Consider the following 23,715-nt stretch of genomic DNA (forward strand, 5'->3'; position numbering starts at 1 on the left):
GGTGAGTAGTGTTGTGTTGTGTTTACTTTTGCCTAGATGATATGTAGCTGTGGTTGTCTTGTCTCCTGTGGTTTTATGTTAATGTAACTTTTTAAGCCGCCTTCTTGGCCAGGACTCCCTGGAAGAAGAGTTACTTTAACTCAATGGGACTTTCCTGGTTAAATAAAGGTTAAATAAAAAATAAAATAAAAATAAAAAATGAAGGCTAATCATGTTTTGGGTGTACTATTCCTTTAAGATTTCATGTTTGTTTGTCAAATAAATAATTTCATATTTGAAGCTAATAAAAAACTAAACTAATTTATGGCGGGATATAAATATAAATAACTGGTCAATTTTATTGCATTAAACCGTTCATCGCGCAAGACGATGAAGAAACTAGCGTTGTAAGAGAAGCCATAAAGATATCTATTTATATGGATGAAGCAGCCTGGGGGCGGAGCTTCCTCCAGCAAGCTGCGCGAGAAGAATAAAAAAGAAAAAAAGCCTGACGTCATACACGTCAGATTTCAGTTGTCCAAGATGGCGAAGGAGAGCGGGCCGAGGAATAGAAATCACTTCGGTTGCAACTCCAAAAGCCGACTCGAAGACGAAGGTAAGCTGTCTTTCAAATAGTTTACTGGATATGTAGAAAATAACCGGCTTTTAGTTTAAACGGGATGGTGAAAAGAATACGTTAAATTGAGGGGGTTCTTTGTTTCTGTCGCTTTCCGTTAGTCAGACGTTTCTGTTTTCAGCTGGAGACCCGCGGTGTTGTGCCAAATGTAGGCTCCCCGACCAGAATACGTTTTCTCTCCCACTTAAACGCCAAAGGAAGGCTTTATTCTAATTTAAAATAAACTCATGGTATCCATAGCTAGTCCGCTCGTGTTTTGGCATAACATGTGTTGTTTGAATCAAAAACTGACCCGGATGCGAAATTTACCCGCGACACCTGTCGACTCATTTATCCAGGCATTAATTTTCACCTGGCCGCTCCCTGATAACCGACAGTTCCCAGCTGATTCTCTCTATATATTAGCCTTTTGTCTCACAGATCGCTTAAAAATTGTTCCCCAAAAAATCAATCGCATTCCGTAGTGTGTTGGCTGCATATGCTAATCTTATCCCGCTAATTACTCTATTTTTAAATAGACTATAAGCGGCTGGTCAGTTTGCCAGTAAGTTTATCTTCTTAGCTTTGAAGGAGCCCAAATACTTGAGCAGCATATAAGCAGTGCTTCCTCTGTCATAATGAAAATGAAAATGTCATTTGGATAAATGGTTTGATATCTATCAATGTTTGTTTCATGCTCATCCGGCACAGTCATCACTACTGTTCAGATGATTGGTGTCTCTATGTTTTCTGCTTGAAAAGGTGGAGGAGTAGCCTCCTGCTGAGCCTCCGGTTCTACTCAACAGTCCAGTCAGTCGGGTTCATGTTCTTTTTTTTTTTCTTTTTTTTTCCCATTCCGTGTTTGTTATGCAATTTTTGGGTACGCTAGTTTGTTCTACGTTTTATTTTACAAGAACTAATGGGTGGAAAAAGTGCGAAAGAGGATTAGGACCACTAAAAAGATTTAAAAAGGTAACTGATTTTTTTTTTCTGACTTTAATCTCTGAATTCTGACTTTTTTCCCTTTGAATTCTGACTTTTTTCCCTTTGAATTCTGACTTTTTTCCCTTTGAATTCTGACTTTTTTCCCTTTGAATTCTGACCTTTTTCCCCTCTGAATTCTGACTTTTTTCCCCTCTGAATTCTGACTTTTTTCCCCTCTGAATTCTGACTTTTTTCCCCTCTGAATTCTGACTTTTTTCCCCTCTGAATTCTGACTTTTTTCCCCTCTGAATTCTGACTTTTTTCCCCTCTGAATTCTGACTTTTTTCCCCTCTGAATTCTGACTTTTTTCCCCTCTGAATTCTGACTTTTTCCCCCTCTGAATTCTGACTTTTTTCCCCTCTGAATTCTGACCCTTTTTCCCCCTCTGAATTCTGACCCTTTTTTCCCCCTCTGAATTCTGACCCTTTTTTTCCCTCTGAATTCTGACCCTTTTTTTCCCCCTCTGAATTCTGACCCTTTTTTCCCCCTCTGAATTCTGACCCCTTTTTTTCCCCCCTCTGAATTCTGACCCTTCTTTTTCCCCCCTCTGAATTCTGACCCTTCTTTTTCCCCCCTCTGAATTCTGACCCTTCTTTTTCCCCCCTCTGAATTCTGACCCTTCTTTTTCCCCCCTCTGAATTCTGACCCTTCTTTTTCCCCCCTCTGAATTCTGACCCTTCTTTTTCCCCCCTCTGAATTCTGACCCTTCTTTTCCCCCCCTGTGAATTCTGACCCTTTTTCCCCCCTGTGAATTCTGACCCTTTTTTCCCCCCTGTGAATTCTGACCCTTTTTTCCCCCCTGTGAATTCTGACCCTTTTTCCCCCCTGTGAATTCTGACCCTTTTTTCCCCCCTGTGAATTCTGACCCTTTTTTCCCCCCCTGTGAATTCTGACCCTTTTTTCCCCCCCTGTGAATTCTGACCCTTTTTTCCCCCCTGTGAATTCTGACCCTTTTTTTTTCCCTCTGTGAATTCTGACCCTTTTTTTTCCCTCTGTGAATTCTGACCCTTTTTTTTCCCTCTGTGAATTCTGACCCTTTTTTTCCCTCTGTGAATTCTGACCCTTTTTTTTTCCCTCTGTGAATTCTGACCTTTTTTTTTACCCCTCTGAATTCTGACCCTTTTTTTTCCCTCTGAATTCTGACCCTTTTTTTTCTCCTCTGAATTCTGACCCTTTTTTTTTCTCTAGTCTCTTGATTTAATCACCTTCTGCTCTTCCATTAATGAAATGGCATCACCGGGACCCCTCGGGCACGTAAAAAGTCACCCAATTGCTTAATTTTCCACCAATGGTCACTGGCCCTCTCAAACAACTCACATCTTTGTCATTGAAGCTGAGTGCTCCCACATCTCTTCCTTCATGGTACCCATCTACATTAAGATCCAAAATTCTGAGATTAAAGTCAGAATTCTGAAGAAAAAAGTCAGAACAATGATTATTGTTTTAATTGTGAATCTCATACACAGGCTCCAGGACACACACATGACATTTACAAAATGTTTATAATGCTACTACTTCATAATATGGGCCATTAAATGCAAACCCAACAAGATTTTTATTCACATCAAATCAGTTATTTTAAGTCGAGAACAGACAAATATTGTTAAAGCCTATATATCCTCTGACAGAGGAGGAATTATTATGGGAAAAACTAATCTTGATTGTGAGGGAGGTTTTGTCCAGCTTCGAGAGAAACTTCTTGTGGCTTCATGTACATTTTAACAGTGGTGTCAAAAGTACACACATTTGTTATGGTGTATAGATACTGCAGTTTAAAAACACTCTGGTAAAAGTTGAAGTATCAACTTGACCTCTTTACTCAAGTAAAAGTGAAAAAGTATGTACTCCAGAAACGTATAAAAGTATAGAGTAACCTTAAAAAAAAAAAAAAAACAGCCAGATGCCACTATTTGAATCGAAAGCTACATTTTTCGACTATTTAGAAAGCTTCTTTGAGATAGGGCCATTTTGACATCCTCTTCTGAATCCAACACTAGCTACGTTTACATGCGCAAAATTTCCCCGATTCGATCCAAACCTTGGTTGATCGGAAATTCAAAATCTCCGTTTACATGGACACTAAATGAAATGATCCGATCATGACGTGTGTATACATGTACCAAGCGTTGGATCAGATTAAATCTTTTAAGCATGCGCAGAACTTCCTGCCAAACTTGGCAGTTCTGTCTGCGTCTGGTTTTTGGGAGGCCTGACAAACGATGCACTCGGAGCGAGCGGAAAGAAAAACGGAGAGAGGAGGAAAAAAGCGCTTGGCAGCGAAATGTCCGAGAGAAAATGTAGAGAATGAGCGATTGAACCGGCGTGGGAGAGCGAGCGGGCTGTGGAGAGAGAAAAGAGGAAGAGGAGGATGATAAATTCCTGCTTCCTGCAGCTTTAAATGAACTTGAGTGTATAAGTCGGCGTTCCTAGACTCCTCCCGCCATGTTGTTCACAACAAGAGCGAGAGCGACCGGTGGTTTCCTGTTGTTGACAAGGCGGAAAAAACGTCACGCTGACGTCGCACACATGCGCAGTGAAGATTATTTTACTCTTAAGATCCGAATGGGTGTTTACATGGACGCCAATCGGAATGGCGATCGGCAAAAACCACCTCTCTCTTTCGGAATTAAATTTAGATCCGATCGGACCGAATCGGATTAGAATCTTCAGTCTGACATGTTTACATGAAACATTTTTGATCTGATCAGGCCTTCAATCCGATTAGTTGTGTCCATGTAAACGTAGCTATTGTAGCATGGCATAGACGATTCACGTTTGCAGTTTGAAGAACACCTGCTTGCTTCTGATGATTTCCGAGTGTTTGCCTTATATGACTCATCCAATTATTCTAGTTTCCTCTAGATGTGGATGGTGCCAATGATCTGCATTGGATGGCGCACATAATGTGAAATAAATATTTATAAACATTAAACCAAAGCCAAGAGTAACGAGTAACGTTTGTTTTAAAAACGTAAGGAATAGAAAGTACAGATACTTGTATGAAAATGTAATGAGTAGAAGTCAGAGGTAGGAAGAAAAATAAGTAATGGAGTAAAGTATAAATGCCTAAAAAGTGAACTTAAGTACAGTAACAAAGTATTTGTACTTTGTTGCTTGACACCTCTGCATTTTAATGAATACATTTATCAAGATGGGTTCAGTTCATTTCCTTAGATTTCCACACCTGATGGTCTTTTTGATCAAGATTTTTAAGGTTTTAAACACATTTAGCTCCTCATTTACACACCAACATAAACACGAGAAACCAGTCTAGAATCAATGCTATGCAAACCTAATATTTTTATAGCTACTGTTATTCCTCTTTAGCTGTGTATATCTGGCTTCAGGCTTTTCTCAGGGCTGTCGTTAAAATCCATCAATCAACATAAGTTCATGACTTGTTGTACCTGATGAATGTCTTACAAAACGCAGAATATAACAGCATTCACCCTTCTGAGCAAGATGTAGTAGACTGAGGTATTTTGTCCATATGTCCTGGTTACATACGACAGGCTTAGCGAGGAGGCAAGTTCAAGCTCTGATGTCCTCTAAAAAACAGTGCAAAAGTTTGGGCAGAACATGGAGAGTAACTCTTCAGTCATCTGGACACCTTAGAATACATTTGATAACCACTTATAGTCAGTCACACCAGAAATGGGGAGAAGAAGCTAGCTAGCATGAGCCAGACACCTGAAAATTATTCAACGTTCGGCTACATCAACAGGATATCATTTAGCACATTAAGTGTTTAGTCCTTTTTAAAAAGAAAAGCAATTGCTTTTAATACCTCTGACAGTTGTAAGAAGTAAAAATTAGCTTGGATCCTATTTAATAGGCAAGTGTGGAAATATTATTGGTTTGTACGTTTTGTTTCTTTATTTTATATTTGACTCTAAAGCACTTTTACAAAAGGATGCCTTTTTAAAGTAAGATTAAATACAAATGGGAAAATAAAACAGAATGTGGGGAAAAACTAAAATGGGACAAACATTGAATGGTCCCTAAATGGCGTACCTTTATCCCACCACTGTTATGTTGAGAAAAAGTCCTGCTGAGAACCATTTACCATTGGTAGTTTAATTATAATCACAATAATAACAGGTATAGTTTAATTGCATTGTGTAATAGCAATCCTCCGTCGGATTTTTGGGCTTTACGTGATACCTTTTAATCGTTTCATAAGATATGTTCTTGCTACGATTATGCATCAGGAACCAGTTAGGACTGGCTATAATGTTTCAATTCTTCCTCTTTTCAAATGCTTTATCATTATTTTTCTTATCACTTGCTGTTTTGAGTATGTTACCAATGAGGGTATATTAAAAGTAAAGAGTTGCCCAAGCACTGAACCATATGGTATGCCACAAGTAAAGTGTAGAGACTTATTGTTAGCATGAATAAAATTAAATTTCTTTGACAAAAAAGTAAACCAGTTTAGTGTTGTTCCCTGGATCCCTACAGCTCCTATAGAATATTGTAATGAACTGTATAAAATGCAGCACTTGGATCTAACAGAACAAGTACAGACATAAGTCCATTGTCTGAGGACAGGATAACACTTAAATTGCATTACTCTGTGAAATGGTTCTGTATAATTAATTAAACATTCATTACTGGAAGAAATTTTCAATGTTGTTATAATTGATCAATTGGAACTTGTTATCAATATAACCTGATGCTACAGGAACCCCAATTGGTATAATTATACAAATTTGGGATACATGGATTAGGTCCTGTTAGAATCTTATTAGAATTTTAAACACTGTTTTAATTGAATAAATGTTAAGCCCAGACTTACACTCATGGATAAAAGTCACTTTTTTTGTGTGATTTCAATGGCTCATCTCTGACATACAGTTTGATTAGGGATCTGTTATCTGATTGACCTTTATGTCTGCTTTCATACAGACTGACTCCCTCGTAATCTGCACTTTGTCCTCGTTGGTTTGCCTACAATAACTGAGCATTTGTCCCCCATCTAGTGAGGATAGAACATGTCGTATGTTGGCACTGGAATTTAGAAATCTCAGTTCCTGCGTTTGAATCCAGATTGGATAATAATACTTTTTCCTTTAGATAATTAGAGCATGTTGCAGTTAAGTTGAGGCTGTTTTAGATTTATAATTGGAGTCAAGGTAGATGAATGCAGCTTCATTTGGATTCAGTGCAGAAATGTATGTTAGAATTAGCTGTGTTTCTATTACCAATGTGTTCAAAACTATATCAATATTCTCCTTATTTCATACAATTCAATACAAATGATCATAACTGCAGTTTTTTTTTTTTTGATTAAATAACAAATACAATTAAAATTGTAGTGAATAACTTTGTTCAGGTGATAACTTTGAATCATCTGTGCAACTGGGGATGTAACTACATGAGATGTATCCATATTTCAGCTACGGCTGTTGTGATCCTCCAACTACTTCAATTTTTCTTCGTCTTTTTACAAGGTAGTAAGGTCCGATTGTGGATCGCATGACTCGTGGGATGTGAAAACGTGTTCCATTGCAGTTTTGAGAAATATAAGAACCAAAACAACCACCTTATCGAAATGTAAAACTTATTTTAAAAAAATGTAGTTTTTTTTTATTTTTTTTTATTGCAGTGTTTCCATTTGGCAATTTTCTTTTTTCGTAATTACAATTTGATGGTTAATGTAAACATGGCTAGAGTTTTTCAACCTTCTCCTTGAGGCACATTGCCTTGCATGTTTTCAACGTGTTTTCTGCTTTATCACACCTGAATGTAACGATTGTGGTTTAGCAAAGCTTGTTAATCTGTCATCAACTAAACTCGGGTGTACTGAAGCAGGGAAATCTCTAAAACATAGAGAACAGTGGCCCGAAGAGCATTGAAAGAGATTGAAAAATTCGGAGTTAGACGGCATGGATGAAAGCTAAAGGCAACATGTACTAATATTATGGCTAATGTATGTTTTTTTTCTTTTTGATAACATGCAGCCCTGTTTTGTGACATAAGGCCCACATATTTCCATTTTAAACTATGCAAAATATATACACTCTGGTCACATTACATTAGCCACCTAATTGTTAGGCTATATACCAGATATTTAAACATGATTTGTTTCATTGTTTTTTGTTTTTTTATCATAAACTCCTTTCCTGTGCGACTGGGTCGCCTTGTAGTCCAAACTGAATACCATCTTTGTGTCGGCTCCCTTTGCTCTGTGGCTCAGTTTGCTCCACTTTATTTTGCTAAGTGCTGCTCCAGCCTGGATAAGAACCTGCAGTGCCACAAACTGCGGAAGTGCTCAGGGCTAATTTGTGTATGGAGCTGATTACAGTAACTGACTTGTGCTTTAACATTGCAGCATGTCCATGTCGATCATTGGATGTGCTTCTGTATTTTCATTTCTTCTCCTTAATGGGAATATTTCTTAAAACATTGAAAGAAGTTGATCATCTTTCTATCTTTCAGATTAAATCCTTAGGTACTTCTTCAATCTCAGAAGATGATGTAAAAGCAATTGAAGCTTTTATAAGCAAACTGAAAGTGATGGGTCCTAATAGGAATGGTTTAAAAAAGGCTTGGTGGCAAGGGACAGCTGAATGCTTTATCACTGAAATATCTGAAGAAGTAATGCTTATAATTTGTGGTTCAGCCTGTCTGTCCAGGAAGTGTAACTCGATTTTTAACCTGGAAAAGAGGTTGCTGATTGAAAGGAGGAAGGTTTTCTTATGTTTATTTTCTCAGGAGGCCTGACATGGGGATTTACAAAAAGAATTGGGTCTAACTTTTTGACTACATTTTGTCTTTATTATAAAGAAGATTTGTTAAATTTCTTGAATAACTGCTGCCAGGATAACTAAGCAACGGCATGGATCACTATTAAATGTTTGACGTTTTCACTCCACAGTTTTTATATTGTGGGACACAGGAGGAAATCAGAAAGTGTTTTAACAGAAACCTGATTATTACCTAAGGGGAAGATTATCCTTTAAAGATCAATTTGACAGACACAGAATGTAAAAATATTGTCCTGGTGGCACACTTAACTCGTGTCCCTTTTTCCAGCCCTTTGTGTATTTCATCACAAGGCTATTTTCAGTTTGACCTAGTTGGGAAGTCCGGAGTAAAAAGCAAATTCAGTCTAGCTGAGAAGCAAGATTCCCATCTACATTTGATATAGGACAATCACTTCCCTTCACCACCAAATCAAATGATATCCTCTGTGTTAAAAAAAAAAAAATCAGTTCTGTTTCTTTCCCCTTTGATTAAAATTCTGACCTGTTTATGTCTATGTGTGTAACCTGTGTTTTCTGTGTTCTTTCTTTTGTCTTTCTAAAGGTTTCAAAGACATGGAAGATGGGCCCACTTTTCACAATAACCAGAAGCCGCCTTCACTCCGGCCCGGAGACCTGAATGATGGGCTAAAAATCAGGACAATTTCTGCAGAGTGCTGTCAAAATGAAAGCGTCAGTCCTTCACCAGATGAAGGAATTGAGGAGGAAAAGGTACATATTCCTCATATTTTCCCTTTTAATAGCACAGGCACTTCAATGTAAATTTAATTCATTTGCTTTATAAAGCTGCAAAAAAAAAAGCAGTCTGTCTATCATAACAACTAAGAAATCATAGCAGTAGTAACCCTGCAGAACCTTCAGCTTTCTCTGTAAACTAACATCCCAATGTGGGTTTTCTCTACAGCCATGATTACGTCAAATCTTTTTTTTTTTTTAAGATATGTTATATATATTTAAACCACATATGTCTCGTGCCACAGATTAAGTTACTTTATTAGTGTACACCAGATCAGTGTAAGTCGTCAATGTCATACTTTTTAAGGAATTTAGTGGTAAACGGTAATTGTTGCAAATCGAACTTAACGTCCTAACAAAGATTTTTAATTCCATGTCATATCATGTGTTATGGAATAGGCTTAAGATTGCTTAAGTGAAAGTGCATTGTACATTTTTGAAGATAAAATGACATTTTAAAGAGAAATGATTATTATCAAAGGAAGTTTAGAATTATTAATGTATTCAGGTGATTCTTTGTTGGGGGGAGCAGTTTTGCCTTTACCTCAGTAAGGAGATAATGGGTTCCATCAGGAGTGTGAATGTATGCACTTTGGGTGTCATTGAAAACCTGTTGGAACGTGTTTCCTTTAGGCTGTGATTGAGGAGGAAAAGCCAGGACCCATCCAGATCGTCCGAGCCAGCGAGAGCGACTACATCTTTGAGCTTGATAATGCTGCACTGGAGAAGATCCTGCTGCAAGATCATGTGAAGGACCTGAATGTGGTGGTAGTTTCTGTGGCCGGAGCTTTTCGGAAGGGCAAGTCTTTCCTGCTGGACTTTATGCTGCGCTACATGTACAATCAGGTACATTTCTTAAGGATTTTTGTGAATGCTATGGATACCAGCTTGTGAGAAGATACTGACCAACAAAAGTTTTTGTTTTTGTCACAATCAATGCCTTCTAAGCATGACTAAAATTTGTAGTGGACTTTAGAAAAAACAAGTGCCTTCAGTGGAAAATCCTGGCCAGTACCTGTACAGTTTTAGTGGGAAAGGGCTTTCAAATATGGTGGCACATGAAAGCATGTTCTTTCTCTGCAGCTTGCCAGGGGACATTTCACCAAATACCTTAAGTACCGTGCTGCATCAGTAGAGTGTTGCCAATTTTACAATCGATGCAGATAGTAAACACCAGAGGTTGGTCACAATGAGAATTTAATGAAGTTGTACTAAATCCATTGACTTTAGGGTTCTTTATCAACCAATGTTTAATCTCTACAAACAGCAGACAGTGCTCAATAATATATAATTGTGTTTAAATTAGATTATATATTAAAACTTTGAATGACCTTCAGTTTTGAAATAAAACAAAGAGTTTAAAAAGTGTCTGAAGTAACCAACTTCAAAAATGGCGAAGCCCCTACAGCAGGGGGACTTTGTATAATTTTAGGGGGTCTAAGCATAAATTAATATCTTTAATTCATGTGTTATTGTTTTCCTATATAGTTCTTAGTGGATTAAAGTGTTAAACACTCTAATCAAACCTTTATTTTATAAATCATGAGCGTATTTTGTTTTTAATCAGAAATAGATGCGTTTCAGGAGCGTGACATACTGAAGTATTCTACCTTGCCACCGCTATACTGAGTAGCGAACTCTTAGCTGAGCTCTTGGCACTTTCCATCTGAACAGAATCATTCTTTAAATGATACACAGAGGAAATCTGTGTTTTTGGATGTGATCCATATGAAGTCCCTGCAGACTTTTTAAAACACCTCACTATAAGTCACAGCCACTAATTTTTTAAACTGGAAATGTATGTGTATTTGCTGCTGATATCTACTGAACTGTCCCAACCCAAACCTGTAGGAGGAGCTCTACATATCTCCCCTAGAGTAGGATTAAAGAAGAATGCTAGTTCCCGTTAGCTTGCAGCAGTAAGAGCTTTTAATCAAAGGTGGGACTTAGTCAGCTCTTTATTTTGGATCTGCAAGAGTTGCAAATGGCTTATAGTCTGGATAGTATGGCATACCAACATTGTGGAAAAATATATAAATGTTTTACATTTAAGATGCAAAAACTTTTCCATCAGTCAATATGCTTTATTCACAACTTCTCAAGTGGAAAGTTTTAGTTTCACCTGGTTTAATTCTGTAATAAAATCTTCAAAGAACCTTTTGCTATCCTATTGTTCATCAATTAGTCTAAAAAATAATTCACTGATTATTCGATTAGCAAAATAATAATTTGTTGCTGCTTAAATAGTCTTTTCTTAAAATATTTTGCTACACATCTGTTGTGCTTATGCATGCTTGTTACATGAAGCCCCAGTGTTGCAACAGCTGCATGTATGGAGTGGGAGATGATATCCAACAGTGATGGTATTTTTGTGTCTTCTGTCTCCCACCACCTGCAGCGGGTCAATGAAGGGGCATTATAACACAGCCGGCTTTCCAGAGTTTTTAAGCTGTGCCAAGTTCTGCTTGGCTCTTCATTTAATCATTTCCATTTTTGTCCCTGATTTTCCACCCTGTGCTCTACAGGATAGTGTCTCCTGGATTGGAGGCAACAATGAGCCCCTGACAGGGTTCAAATGGAGAGGAGGCTGTGAGAGGGAGACCACAGGAATTCAGGTGTGGAGCGATGTGTTTGTGGTTGATAAGCCGGATGGCAGTAAGGTAGGTTTTTTTTTTTTTCCCCCACATGTGCTTACTTGGAAAGTCTTTCTTCCTTATTTAGAAGACTTTTAAACGCAGTGACTGCTGATTCGTAGGTTGCTGTACTCCTTGTTGACACTCAGGGAGCATTTGACAGCCAGTCCACCATCAAAGACTCTGCTACCGTGTTCGCTCTCAGCACCATGACCAGCTCTGTCCAGGTAACTGGAATATTTTCTTTTTTGCTTGTTTTTGCCAAAGCATCAATGTAAACATTGGTATATTTGCCTTTTTTCAGGTGTACAACCTTTCCAATAACATCCAAGAAGATGATCTGCAGCATCTGCAGGTTTGTGATACTACTTCACTTCAACACCAAATGAATGCATTTTTTAGAAAGTATTTTTATTATTATACTCTTGTTCTTCTTTCTTTTTATTTTCTAAAGCTCTTCACGGAATATGGACGGCTGGCAATGGAAGAAACTAAAACGAAACCTTTCCAGGTGCCCAGTTTGTCTGAATGCATAACATGGTCATTTGAAAACAATCTTAATTTCATGCCACACATGATTACAAACTATTGAATACAGGCAATATTGTAGCCTGTGCAATCATGGGTTAGACTACTGTTCAGCATGTAGATACTAAAGCTCTTCACAAGCAGCCTCAAATGGTCAGCTTTAAAGAAGATGGTTGTTCAGACTGTTGTTTCTATTCAAATCAGAATAGGCTGTGCATATTACTGAGTTGTAGGCTGTAGCCTGATGCTGTGATTTAGAAGGGAAAAAAAACAAAACCACCTGAAACTGACCCCTGGCTGAAGGATCCATACACTGTGCATGACTTTAAGGGTCCTGCAATCACAAATATTTGACTAGAAAACAAACAAAACAATAGACTAAAGCATAAACAATGCTACCAAAGAAAAAAGTTGCATTTGCAAAATAAATGGACAGCAGCAGTGGGGAAACTACAGCAAACACAAACCCCACTGCAGATACCTTCTAAAGCACTTGCAAAGGAAAAATGCTGCAAGTTAAGAAAAGCTGCAAGTTATCTGAGCAAAGCTCATCATATGGGATCAGAACATAAACATTACCCTTAGTAAAATCCTAAACCGGATGCTGTTCAAAGGACATGTGGAGGGAAGTAAGACCCTTTTTTTAATGTTTAATTTCCGGTAGCTTCCTGTTTATGCCTTTAATACCACCCTGCTCCCAAATAAGACGATGATCATCACCCCCAGTGGTTTGGAGCACTTCAGTTTTGCTGTGCTACTTGCTTTTTTTTATTTTTTATTTTTTTTACTTGCAATTGTTTTTGCTATTTTTTGTGTTCGTCTAGATTTTTAGTATGCAAATCTCATTTTGACCTTTTAAATTTGCTGTGAAATGTGTTTGGACAGTGCCATATCCCTCAACCTGTTCTAAAAGCATCTTTTGAAACAAGACATCAGAAGGTTGTTAGTTTTGTTTTTTTTGTGATTTTTTTGTTGTTGTTGTTTTGTTTTTTACCTGAAGTTGTAAAAAAGAGGACTGGAGTATTGCCTGTGCTCTGAAGTCCTGTTACTACAAAGTAAACTGTGTTTCCTTTGAAAAATCAAAGATATGGAGCAGTGCAGGATCCAAGCTACTTGAGCCTCAATGTAAAATATAAGGAGCCTTGTTATATGCTGGTGCCACTATGTTTTATTAAGTCCAAAGTCAGCATATATATCAGGAAATATCTGAGCACTATGTGTCCCTCTGCTTACAAGGTTTATTGAGATGTTGATTTCATTTACCACATGGACTTAGCACTTCCCCAAACTCCTGAAAGTACCAGTACCTGCCTTAATGATGTCATTGAGATTCAGTGGCCTGCCAACTGGCCTGACTAAACCCCACAGAGGACCTAGGTGTTCCCAGAAACAACAATGCAGATGAGCCGAAGCCCACCAATAAAGCAACCTGGGCTTTTACATTAACACTTGAATGTTATCAAGATGCATCTTTTTAGAAATTAAAGTTCACTGTTTGAACTCAATAATTGAAATAACATTGTAATCTAACTGATTGGAAGGCAGCTGATGTTATTTATAGCATTTAGAGCTTGACCTATTCAACTATTCCTTACTCCTCACTGAAGCTCTGCACTATAACTGGAGAAACGTCAGCCCCTTCTCAACCTTTTTAACCAATTGTTCTGTTATAATTAGGAACCAACCTATACTCTGTTCAGTTTTACTACAAAAACGGGACATTAGTTCAAATATGGAATAAGTTGTAACTATGTACTCCAAAGTTGTTGTTTTTTCTTTTTCATAAGATCTTTCATTTTGCTTGTGCATTTTAGTCCTTAATGTTCCTGATTCGAGACTGGAGTTTTCCTTACGAACACGAATATGGACTAAACGGAGGATGCAAGTTTCTTCGTAAAAGACTGGAGGTGAGAATGCTTTCAAAATGGATTGAAATTGTCCACAGACCATTTACTACAGGATGCATTGACCACCTCCATTTTTTGCAAACTATTTTTTTCTCTTACAAACATGTATAGTTTTGTGGAGCATTACACATTGTGTTATTGATTTCATTGCTCTTTATTGATCACTGGGCCAATTCTCATTTAAACTCTAAAGTGAGGGTCTGTCTGTTGAGCTGGTAAACATATGCTACTAAAATGCCTCAGCTGTAATCCCACTTAATTATCCCACTTAGAGCTAAGGTTGTGGAAGCTTAGTGTCACTGAGGAGGACTCGCCTTGATCTGCTGAGCCATTTAGACCAATGTTTACTCATTCAGTGATTACCATGGTTGGATTTCTCACAATTAGTGGTAGAATACTTTTTTTTTATTTTATTTTTTTTGGTTAGGCTGAGTTTGGGTTTAAGTAAACTTCAGGAAAGCTCTCAAGTTTAATCTGACGTGAACATAAACAAAGATAAAAAGCCACCAAGGGATTAAGATTCCTATAGACCTTACTGGTCTTTTTTTTTTTTTCATAGATCATGCTCACTGTAGCATTTTTACTGTACTCTATAGTAGTTCAAGAGCTAAGCTTTTGGAGTCTTACTTCAGAAATGTGAGGGCTACAAAGCAAGGTAAACATTTCCATAACCGCTTTTCATCAGAGCTACTGTGTCTTAATCACTGCACTTTTCCTGACGTTTCCCTTCCTCCATAATTCATCAGTTTTTTTTTTTTGTTTAGTTTAGTTTTATAGGAACAAAAATCAAACATGACAGAATAAGCCTCAATACTTCGTAGCCATTAGAGTCAAGCATGGCTTTTTCTACATTTCTCATGACAAATGTCTTTGTTTCCCACACTGCCATGGCATTGTTGGATGAGTTTGCCCTCTAGATGTACAAAATAGAAAATTTGTCACAAATGTGGATTGTAAAATGGATACTATAGGAATCCTGCATACAGTAGTTATCTAGTGCATCACACTTTCGTCATTCCTCTGAGGCACTACAGAAGGAGTTCAGATAGGAGTAAACTTTGATCTGATACCCATTTTGTTTTACAATCATAGGTTAAAGCATGCCAACATGAAGAATTGCAGAATGTAAGGAGGCACATCGACTCCTGCTTCAAAAATATCGCCTGTTTCCTGCTGCCACATCCAGGCCTCAAGGTGTCAACCAACCCACACTTTGATGGAAGGCTAATAGGTGGGGACAGGAACAATGATGACTTGTATTTGGAATTCAGAGTATTCATCAGAACAATAATCAGTGTTTTTTTTTTTGTTTGTGTGAATTTCAGACATTGAAGATGATTTTAAGACACAGCTAGCTGAGCTGGTGCCTCTGCTCCTGGCCCCCGATCAGTTGGTGGAAAAGGAGATCAGTGGAAGCAGAATCACATGCAAAGATCTGGTGGAGTATTTTAAGGTGAGGCGATAATCTGTCAGCCTGTTTTGGTTATTTTTGCAAACCAAACTCTAATGATTCCAATGTTGCATGTGCTCAGATCTAAGAACAAGTTCTGTCTCCACTGAGGGTTTTTCACGTGGTTATGGATCGAAAAACTCCTGCTCAGCTTGTCTGAGAAAATCTTAAGATCCTGTCTGCCAACAGTCATTATTTTAAAGGAGGACATTCATCTTTTGACTGGACTTTTAATATTCAATTGAAAAAACGGGCTTTTTTTTTTTCTTTTCATTTTTACAGGCCTACATCAAGATTTACCAAGGTGATGAGCTTCCTCACCCAAAGTCCATGCTACAGGTCAGTTCCTACAAACCCCTGCATGTCTTTTCAAGCATATTTCCTAAGCTTTCCATTTCTATTCATGTTTGTTTTTAGGCTACAGCAGAGGCCAATAATCTGACGGCTGTGGCTGGAGCCAAAGAGTTGTACAGCAGGAACATGGAGCAGGTAGCTACTTTTCATTTATTACTGTCAACATGATTTAAAGTAGATCCTCATAGCCACAATAAAAGTCCAATAGCAAAATAATAAGGAATGGGCCATTTAACTATTTTAATTTTATTGTTCATGAAGCACCAAAGTTGATGCTCTGTTTCCGTTGTGGACACACGCTGCATTCTCACTTTTTAGTTTTTGAGATAAGAGAATATTTGCTTATGAAAGGGACCAAAATAGGTCTCTAACTATTAAGGAAATCATTTAGTAAGCGTAGTTAAATCACATAAATCTTTAAGACAAGATGTTTGATGCTGTTCTACCAGTGACTGCTGCTTAGCAAGGGACATGGAAGTTGCCGCAGCTTTCTTTGGTAGCTGGCAGATATTTTGAAAATCTTGCAAAAATCTGTGAATAACACTAAATGATTTTAAATTCCCCTTAATCTAAAAACTATTGCAGCCTTGGGATGGAAGTAATCGTATCAGTCAGTTTGAAGCAGTCTTTTTTGCACCAGATTGTAGAACAACCTGTGGCTGCAACATGCAAATACACACAGGCTACCTGGTATCTGCTGCAAAAAGACTACATTCTTAACTATATTAAGCTACAAAGTGTTTGAACAGATTTGGGTATATCATCTTTTAACAAAACGCCCTGCTCAATATCTGTGTTACAACCCACTGAATCAGAAGCAGATTAAACATTTGCCAGAACAATTTAATAGTTGGAACCACAGTGTTTCATCAACTGAGATTAGAGAGCCTGCTTCCTCGGTTCATGTAAACAATCTAATGCAGATTGTTTATATAATCTACTGCATGTCTCCTGGGTTTGAGGAAAGAGGATTCTTTTTTATCTGATCCCGCATTTTATAACCTAAACTAAGACAAAGGGAGTTTTCACAGTTGCAGTGTTTCACTGATTTTCATTGTCGTCATCAAGTGTTCTATTCTAAATTGGAGGTAGAAGGAAGATAAAATCAAACTACCAAAACATTTAAGACTGCACTTATTAGCTACATCACCCTAGTACTTTGAATCACCTTCTTCTGCCTCCAGATTTGCTGTAAATGTTTTAAGGTCAAGGTATTTTAAACCTTCCCTTGAGTTTTAGGTTCATATTGACGTGTTTGCTGCATTGAGTTATTGTTTGTACATCCCATGATCCGATTCTTTCATTCCACAACATCCCAATATGCATGCGTCAGATAATGAACTCAAGCCTACATTACTGTGTTAACATGCTTTTCAATCCTTCCTGCACTTTCTTTTCAAACTAAACTTTGCTTTAAACTGTTGTGTGCTTGGAAAAATATAAATTGTAATGTTAAAAATCTAAAAAAAACAGGTTAAAAACTTGAGATAAATCACAAGACTGAAGTCAATGTCACAAATGAATAACTTTTATTTTAGAGTCACAGTATGTTCATACATGTTCCCTGCTCATTATTGCTCTGAGCCATCCATGACGGAGAGGAAGGTCTGGTTAGTGGCTTATTTGATCTGTGGAGCTCTGATAGTTTGATTGTTCTATTGCTATAACTCATATTTAAACTCTCAGGACTATTTAGTCCTTTGGGTGAGAGTTTATACCAATGTTTGGTTAAAATACTTTTACACATTTATAATCTTAGAACCTTTCAACTTCTAAGCTGTAGGATGAATAAGTGAGGGGGAATGTGGTAGTTTGGTTAATGCAGTTGAAAGCTCAGTTGGATGTACATCCTTGTTTATTTGTCCTCTTTTTATTATCCTGACAGGTTTGTGGAGGAGACCAGCCCTACATGGCACCCGCTGATCTGGAGAGCTACCATGCGGCTTTCGCTGAAGACTCTGTGAAATATTTCCGCTCCATAAAGAAAATGGGTGGTGAGGAGTTCTGTCAGCGCTACCAGACCCAGCTGGAGTCAGAGATGGAGGAGGCGTTCGCCAACTTCTCCAAACACAACGAGGGCAAAAACATCTTCTATGCGGCTCGCACACCGGCAACACTATTTGTGGTTATGTTCTTCACCTACGTGCTGTCCGGAGTGACGGGCTTCATTGGCCTGAGCCTTTTTGCCAAACTGGCCAACCTGGTCTTGGGCGTGGCTCTGCTGCTCCTCTGCATCTGGGCGTATGTGAAATATTCAGGAGAGTTTCGGGAGGCAGGAATGTTGATAGACCAGTTGGCTGAAGCACTCTGGGAACAGGTGAGTTATCAGGGTGGAAGCTGGGAGGAGGGTTTGTTTGTTTGGATTTCACTGCAGAACAATTTCAGAATTTGAAGTGCAAATAACTGGATTATTTGGGGAGTATTTAAGTACAACTTTATGAAAAATGAATGCATCTATGTATGTTAGTAGATGAGAGATCTTTACCAATGCATTAAGAGCTCTGGAAATATAATATCTGCCTCAAAAATGAAGCAAATTTACTGTGAATCCACTTCTGGCTCTTAGTTACCAGGTAACTTCCTGCAGGACAAAGATCAGTTTTCAAAATGTTACAACTTTCCAACTGTTTCTCTTATGAAATCTTAAACTGTACTTTTTTTGATGATTGGATGAGGACTACTTTAACCTCTATTCTGGGATGGATCAATTCACTTCAGATGGCAAAGGTGTTAACACAATCACAAGGTTTCCCTCAGAAACACGTTTTTCTGAAGTATTGGAAGAGGTGGATGGAAAAAGTAAAATTTGAATCGCCTTACTAGATTCTTGCAAAAAGAGTTTTTATGGTCGCTTTTTGACATTTTTACAAAAGGTAAAATATTTCTGACAGTAAATATTAATCTTGCCTGACTGATCAGCTGTTTCTACTGCTGGTGTTCTTAAAGTCATAGGGAAGTCCTATTTAAATGTCAAATTATTCTGGCTTTAACATGTATATAAATGCACTCTTTATCAGACCATTTTGTCCCAAAAGTTAGAAAATTTCAATTTAAAAAAAAAAAACCTGTATGAAAATTTGTGGGGGGTTTTTTTGTTATCTTATGAAGGCCAGTTATTTATATGTGAGCTTGTAAATCTAAATTCGGCCAATCATATAGCAACGGTCATCTGTCCAATTTTTTGGTCATAGCATCTCGATTCATATGTCACAGCTAATTTACACAACGGTTGAAATAAGAAATCAGGATCATTTACTTTCCCATTGAGTTCCGTCCCAGTGTTCACGGGGATGGACGTCTGTGTCTTCAGCAGGCGTAGAGCTAACAGAACTGGCAGCGTTGCGAGGCAAGGGTTCAAACATGTACGGCTGTAAGCCTTCTACACCAAACCAAGCTTCTGTCGTCCTGACGTCCTCTTCCACAACATCTTTGTCCCCGCTTTCCTCCTCTAAATAAAAAATGTATGACGGAGGAGACTCATCCTCGACCTCCGACACAAAACTCTCCTCCTCTTGCACGTTTCTGTCCATAGCTCTCCTTGACAGTGTCGTTGCTAAGTGCTACTTGGTCCCAATATAATTTCCCGTTGGGAACCTACTAGCACTAAGTTGCTAACTGGTTTGCAAGATGCTTCCGAGGCACCGGCCACAACCAAAAACCTTGCGAGTCTTCCGCCACAACAACCCCGCCCTCTTGATAAACAACCAATCACATTCACTTTATTCACTTGTGTAAAGTTGGGCACCACTCGGGAGAATTCGGAAATGGAACCGCTTGAACAGCTGCTTCACTACGACTTTAATGCTAGCATTAAAATCAAACTTTCTTCTTAATGTCTCTTAATGGTACGTTCCATTGCTAATACTAGACTTGATAGAGTAAAATTGGCCCCATTGAAACAGAGACATTATGACATTATTGGTCTGGTCTGCTCTAGTTTTCTACCTCTACTTCCTGTTGATTATAGACAAGCATAACCTAATGTATGATATTACACTAGCTGGTTTATTAGCTCCAATGAATGAATTCAGGGCTATAGAGACTCTCTGAAAGTTTAAATCAGACTTTGAACTGGTAAAAAGCAGCACAGTCCAAATTGGACATCTGTCAGCTTAATATGAAACAGTCAAACAGCTATTGTTAAATCCTTTTATTGAAAGAGGCATGACATAGTTTTCTAACGACACTGCATTTGGTGGCTAAAACACAGAACAGCAGAACTCTTCTGCTTGTTCTTGTAGCTTGCGCTCATACTTGGCAAGGTCTTTTACTTTTTTCACCTTGCATGGAGTTGCCGTTAGTGTTGGAGTTGAGCTGGATGCCAGTCGCTTCTGTGTATCCATCCACAAAATCCACCTTCAATATAACGCTTAGATTGTTTGCTAGGTTTGACCCATTGAACATGAACATTCGCAAAACATCATGCTAACTCCGGACCAGAACTACATTCAGATAATTGGGCTACAGGCTTATAGATTCATCAGGGCTGAGCTACTGCAGTGTCAGTCTGCTCATTAAATGATGTTAAATGGATTTTATTTACCCTTAATGAATAAATTAAGGGTGAATAAAAATTTTTTTTTACAGATATTTTTCAGTAAAAACTTGCATAATGTCTCTTTAATAACTTAATAGAGCAAAGGGGTTTTATTTCCTCTGCATTAAATGGCCCTGGTTGGTTGGTTATAATAATTTGTCATTTGTTTTTATTGCTGTCGGTTGAGGTAGTACACAAAGAATGTTGGGGAATGTTAGTTTGATGCATTTAATGAAAGGAAAGACTTTATAGTAATGTTAAAAAGTGATCAGAAGATGGTCTAAACACATAGCAGTGGCTTTGGTAATGGAACAGCGTGCAGAAGAACAAGCTGCAGCTTTGCTGATCAGGGCTGCAGATTGTTGCTTTTTGACCACATTGCTGTTGATTGTGCTTTCTGACCTTGCTGCTGTGTTATTGGTAGCATTTGAAGGTGGATCCCATCTTTATACAGGTCATCATGGTTAACCTTGCAGTGTTTTGAGTATTTTGTGCTCTGTAGTTCTCCTTCCACCCTGCCTTCAGCCAGACCAACGCATGCAAAGCCAGTGTTTTTTATCAGATGTGTCCCTTATGTCTCCTCTTGCTTCTCCTCCTTTGTCTCTTCTTGCCTCCCCTGCTTTTCAGAGGACGGTCAGAAAGGTGAGACTCGCGGCCTCCGTTTTCCGTTCCTCCTCCTGCCCACCTTTTACAGCATCCTGCCTGATCTCCGTCCTCCTTTCTTTTCCACTTCTATGCTTGAAACCCAAACAAGATCCCACTTTTCTTTTGTTTTATTTTCCTGTTCATCCTCTTCTCACATTCGCCTTTGCTTCCATCCATCTACATGTCAGTGGTTGTGGTTTTAACTCTGCTGTTCCTCCATGCTTTCCTCAGGTTATTTCCAAACTTTTGGAGCCTGTCAGGAACCACCTGGCGTGGCCCCTCTCTCTGCTCCCTTCCCTCCCATCAGGAGCAACACTTGGACTCAAAGCTCTGGTTCCTCTCAACAACAACTACAAGAAGACCAACTAGCTGCTGGCCAGCTGGTGGATCTAAGACTTTACACTTTGCTCCCCGTGTAGAAACGTCCTCTTTTTTAATCATTTCTTTCAATCCTTTTGTTGCGGATTCTTTTATTTTCTTTGCTCAGTGTGGACTCCTGCAGAGCTGCAGCCATTTGTGGATCTTAAAAAGGCAAATTGTTTAATAATAATCTACTTTAGATCAATGTAGAGAATGTTAAATGATTTTATTTGAACATCTGTTAAGCATTTTGGAGACTGCATCCTAATTTTATTTCATGGAAGTTTTTCTTCTTTTAGTTCCTTGTTTTGGCATCAATGCTTATTGTTTTTTTTTTTCTTCCTCTTTTAGGTTTTGAAGCCACTAGCTGATAATTATATGGAGGACAGTGTCAGACAGACGGTCTTTAACTCCATCAGAGCCAGCTTGGCAGAACAGGGTTCACGGCCCACCAGGTTAAAGACTGACTGATGCTCCTCCTCTTCGGCCCCCCCATCACGCACGCTGTCCACTTCTAGAACTGTGGGACTAGTTGAACACCAAAGCTGACCCTCTTTTTATGTTTATTTTTCGGGCGTAGTCTTGTTGCCGCCCGTCTGTCTTTGTCTGTGGACCTGTAGCCTTGCAGTCTGACCTGCTCTTCATCGCCCCCTGGTGCCTCACACAACATGCTGCACAATCAAAGGAAGGAGCAGAGGAGCCGGGGGCATCATCCTGCGGGATCCTCTGCCATGCTCTGTTTATTTGGTTGTTTTTTTTTTATTTTATTTTTCCTGATCATCATTGTTGCTGGAATCTGACTGCACTCAATATTAGGAAAACTGACACCGCCGTGGGTGGCTGCTAACATCGGATGCACGCTGCGGCACTTGAACGTGCATGTTTTCCTGTCTTCAGACATTTTCCCAGGGATCTACTAACCCATTCACTCTGAAAAGCAGGATTTAATTCCTGCAGTCAGTTCTGTTGAAGTGAAAACGCAAGTAGAAAGGAAAGCTAACCTGCAGAGCAGGGAACGAAGCAAAGCTGTAATGTTTTGTTTTCGATCAGATCTGAAACACTATGAGGCAACGTTTTTATGATCATCCTGTGGGGTCAGGCTGCCTTCACATGAGAAGGTTCCACATTTTCCTTGTGTCCCTTTAATATTTCGTATAGATAACTGAAGAGCTACAGGTAGCACCAAGTTTCTCCCTACTGTTCTTTAAGGGGGTCTGTTTGTGATTTTTAGATAGTGAAGTGTGCTCTGAAACTACCTTTGGTGTCTCATAGCATACGTGCCAGTATTCAGCTCTGTGCATGCTGTTAGGAGCTTTTAGAGCCCAGCTAGGCTAGTGGTTAATTTGAAACCGTTTTCTCATCCATGCCCTCCAAAAAGCTTCAGCAATTGGCTGCAGTTTCAGACAGGTTGGGGTATTTTTCCAGCCTCATTTATTCTGATTTGTTCTGTGAGGAGTAAATGGAGAAGACCCCGCCTCATGTCTTTGCTGTTTGAACCAGCTGGGAGCTTTAGCTCTGCTGCGACAATCATTCAGAAATTAAATTCTTTCTGCTGCTTAGATTTTTGTCCATCAGGGCTGGACCTCCCAGAAGTAGAAGAATAATGTATTTTAATGCACCTCACCAACCTCCCTGAGGAACTCGGCCATGTTTGTTTTTTAGCTCCTCACCAACAGCTGCATGTGTCTTTTACTCTGATTCCATCCTCAGTTTCTAACTACAAACACAAGTCTCATAATGTACAGTGTCTTTTTTTTTTTTTTCCTCGTATTATAAATCAGGCATGTGTGTTAATTATTTAAGTAAATAGTGTACACATTTTATAGAGAATCACTTTACCATGGCTATTTTCTTGTCTGGAGTAACTTTCCAGCGTGCTTTGGTAAAGGATGGGCTCCTGCTTGTAGGCTCGCCTTAGCTTCTGTTCTGTTCACCAGAAGGGACGGACGGCTGCATGTTGCGGTTATTGGACTGTTTACTGGGCTGCAGACATTAGCCTGTCTTTTAAAGATATCTCTGGTAAATTATTTTTGATTAAAATGTTCATTTTAAGAATAAATCACATACACAGTCCTGCTGGTTGTTTTTTTTTTCTTTATTTCAATTCAACATTTAAAAGCTGCCATCTTTGTTCATCCGGTGTTTAAATGAGCATTAAAAAAAACCCAGATCTTTCACAGGTCGCTTGTATAGATTTCTCATTTTTAAAAAACTGATTTT

The 23,715-nt window shown here is 38.6% G+C and overlaps 1 protein-coding gene across 3 annotated transcripts; it reads left to right on the forward strand.

The window, feature by feature from the left end:
* The first annotated feature begins 495 nt into the window (after window positions 1-495).
* On the forward strand, window positions 496-23,568 carry LOC119790549 (atlastin-2-like). Of its 3 annotated transcripts, XM_038296115.1 has the most exons (15): window positions 496-595; window positions 8,891-9,057; window positions 9,715-9,927; window positions 11,607-11,741; window positions 11,837-11,941; window positions 12,019-12,069; window positions 12,169-12,225; window positions 14,057-14,149; window positions 15,242-15,380; window positions 15,475-15,602; window positions 15,882-15,938; window positions 16,017-16,088; window positions 17,839-18,270; window positions 21,118-21,132; window positions 21,367-21,666. In XM_038296115.1, exons 1-15 carry the CDS (start codon window positions 523-525, stop codon window positions 21,502-21,504), a joined length of 1,875 nt encoding a protein of 624 aa, XP_038152043.1. In that variant the 5' UTR covers window positions 496-522; the 3' UTR covers window positions 21,505-21,666. The 3 variants fall into 3 exon arrangements, with proteins under 3 accessions (XP_038152043.1, XP_038152045.1, XP_038152044.1); XM_038296117.1 differs by lacking the exons at window positions 21,118-21,132; window positions 21,367-21,666 and adding an exon at window positions 21,847-23,568; XM_038296116.1 differs by lacking the exon at window positions 21,118-21,132.
* Window positions 23,569-23,715: the final 147 nt, after the last annotated feature.

The sequence above is a fragment of the Cyprinodon tularosa genome, unplaced genomic scaffold (genome assembly GCF_016077235.1).
Source record: "Cyprinodon tularosa strain WSP-4 unplaced genomic scaffold, ASM1607723v1 ctg368, whole genome shotgun sequence".
NCBI lineage: Eukaryota > Metazoa > Chordata > Actinopteri > Cyprinodontiformes > Cyprinodontidae > Cyprinodon > Cyprinodon tularosa.

What these genes read in the sequence shown, in the direction of transcription:
- LOC119790549 (XM_038296115.1), top strand. Translation starts at nt 523, where the DNA reads ATGGCGAAGGAGAGCGGGCCGAGGAATAGAAATCACTTCGGTTGCAAC. An exon ending in CCATGACCAGCTCTGTCCAG is followed by an intron (nt 11,942 to 12,018) that starts GTAACTGGAATA and finishes GCCTTTTTTCAG; the next exon opens with GTGTACAACCTTTCCAATAA. An exon ending in ATCTGGTGGAGTATTTTAAG is followed by an intron (nt 15,603 to 15,881) that starts GTGAGGCGATAA and finishes TCATTTTTACAG; the next exon opens with GCCTACATCAAGATTTACCA.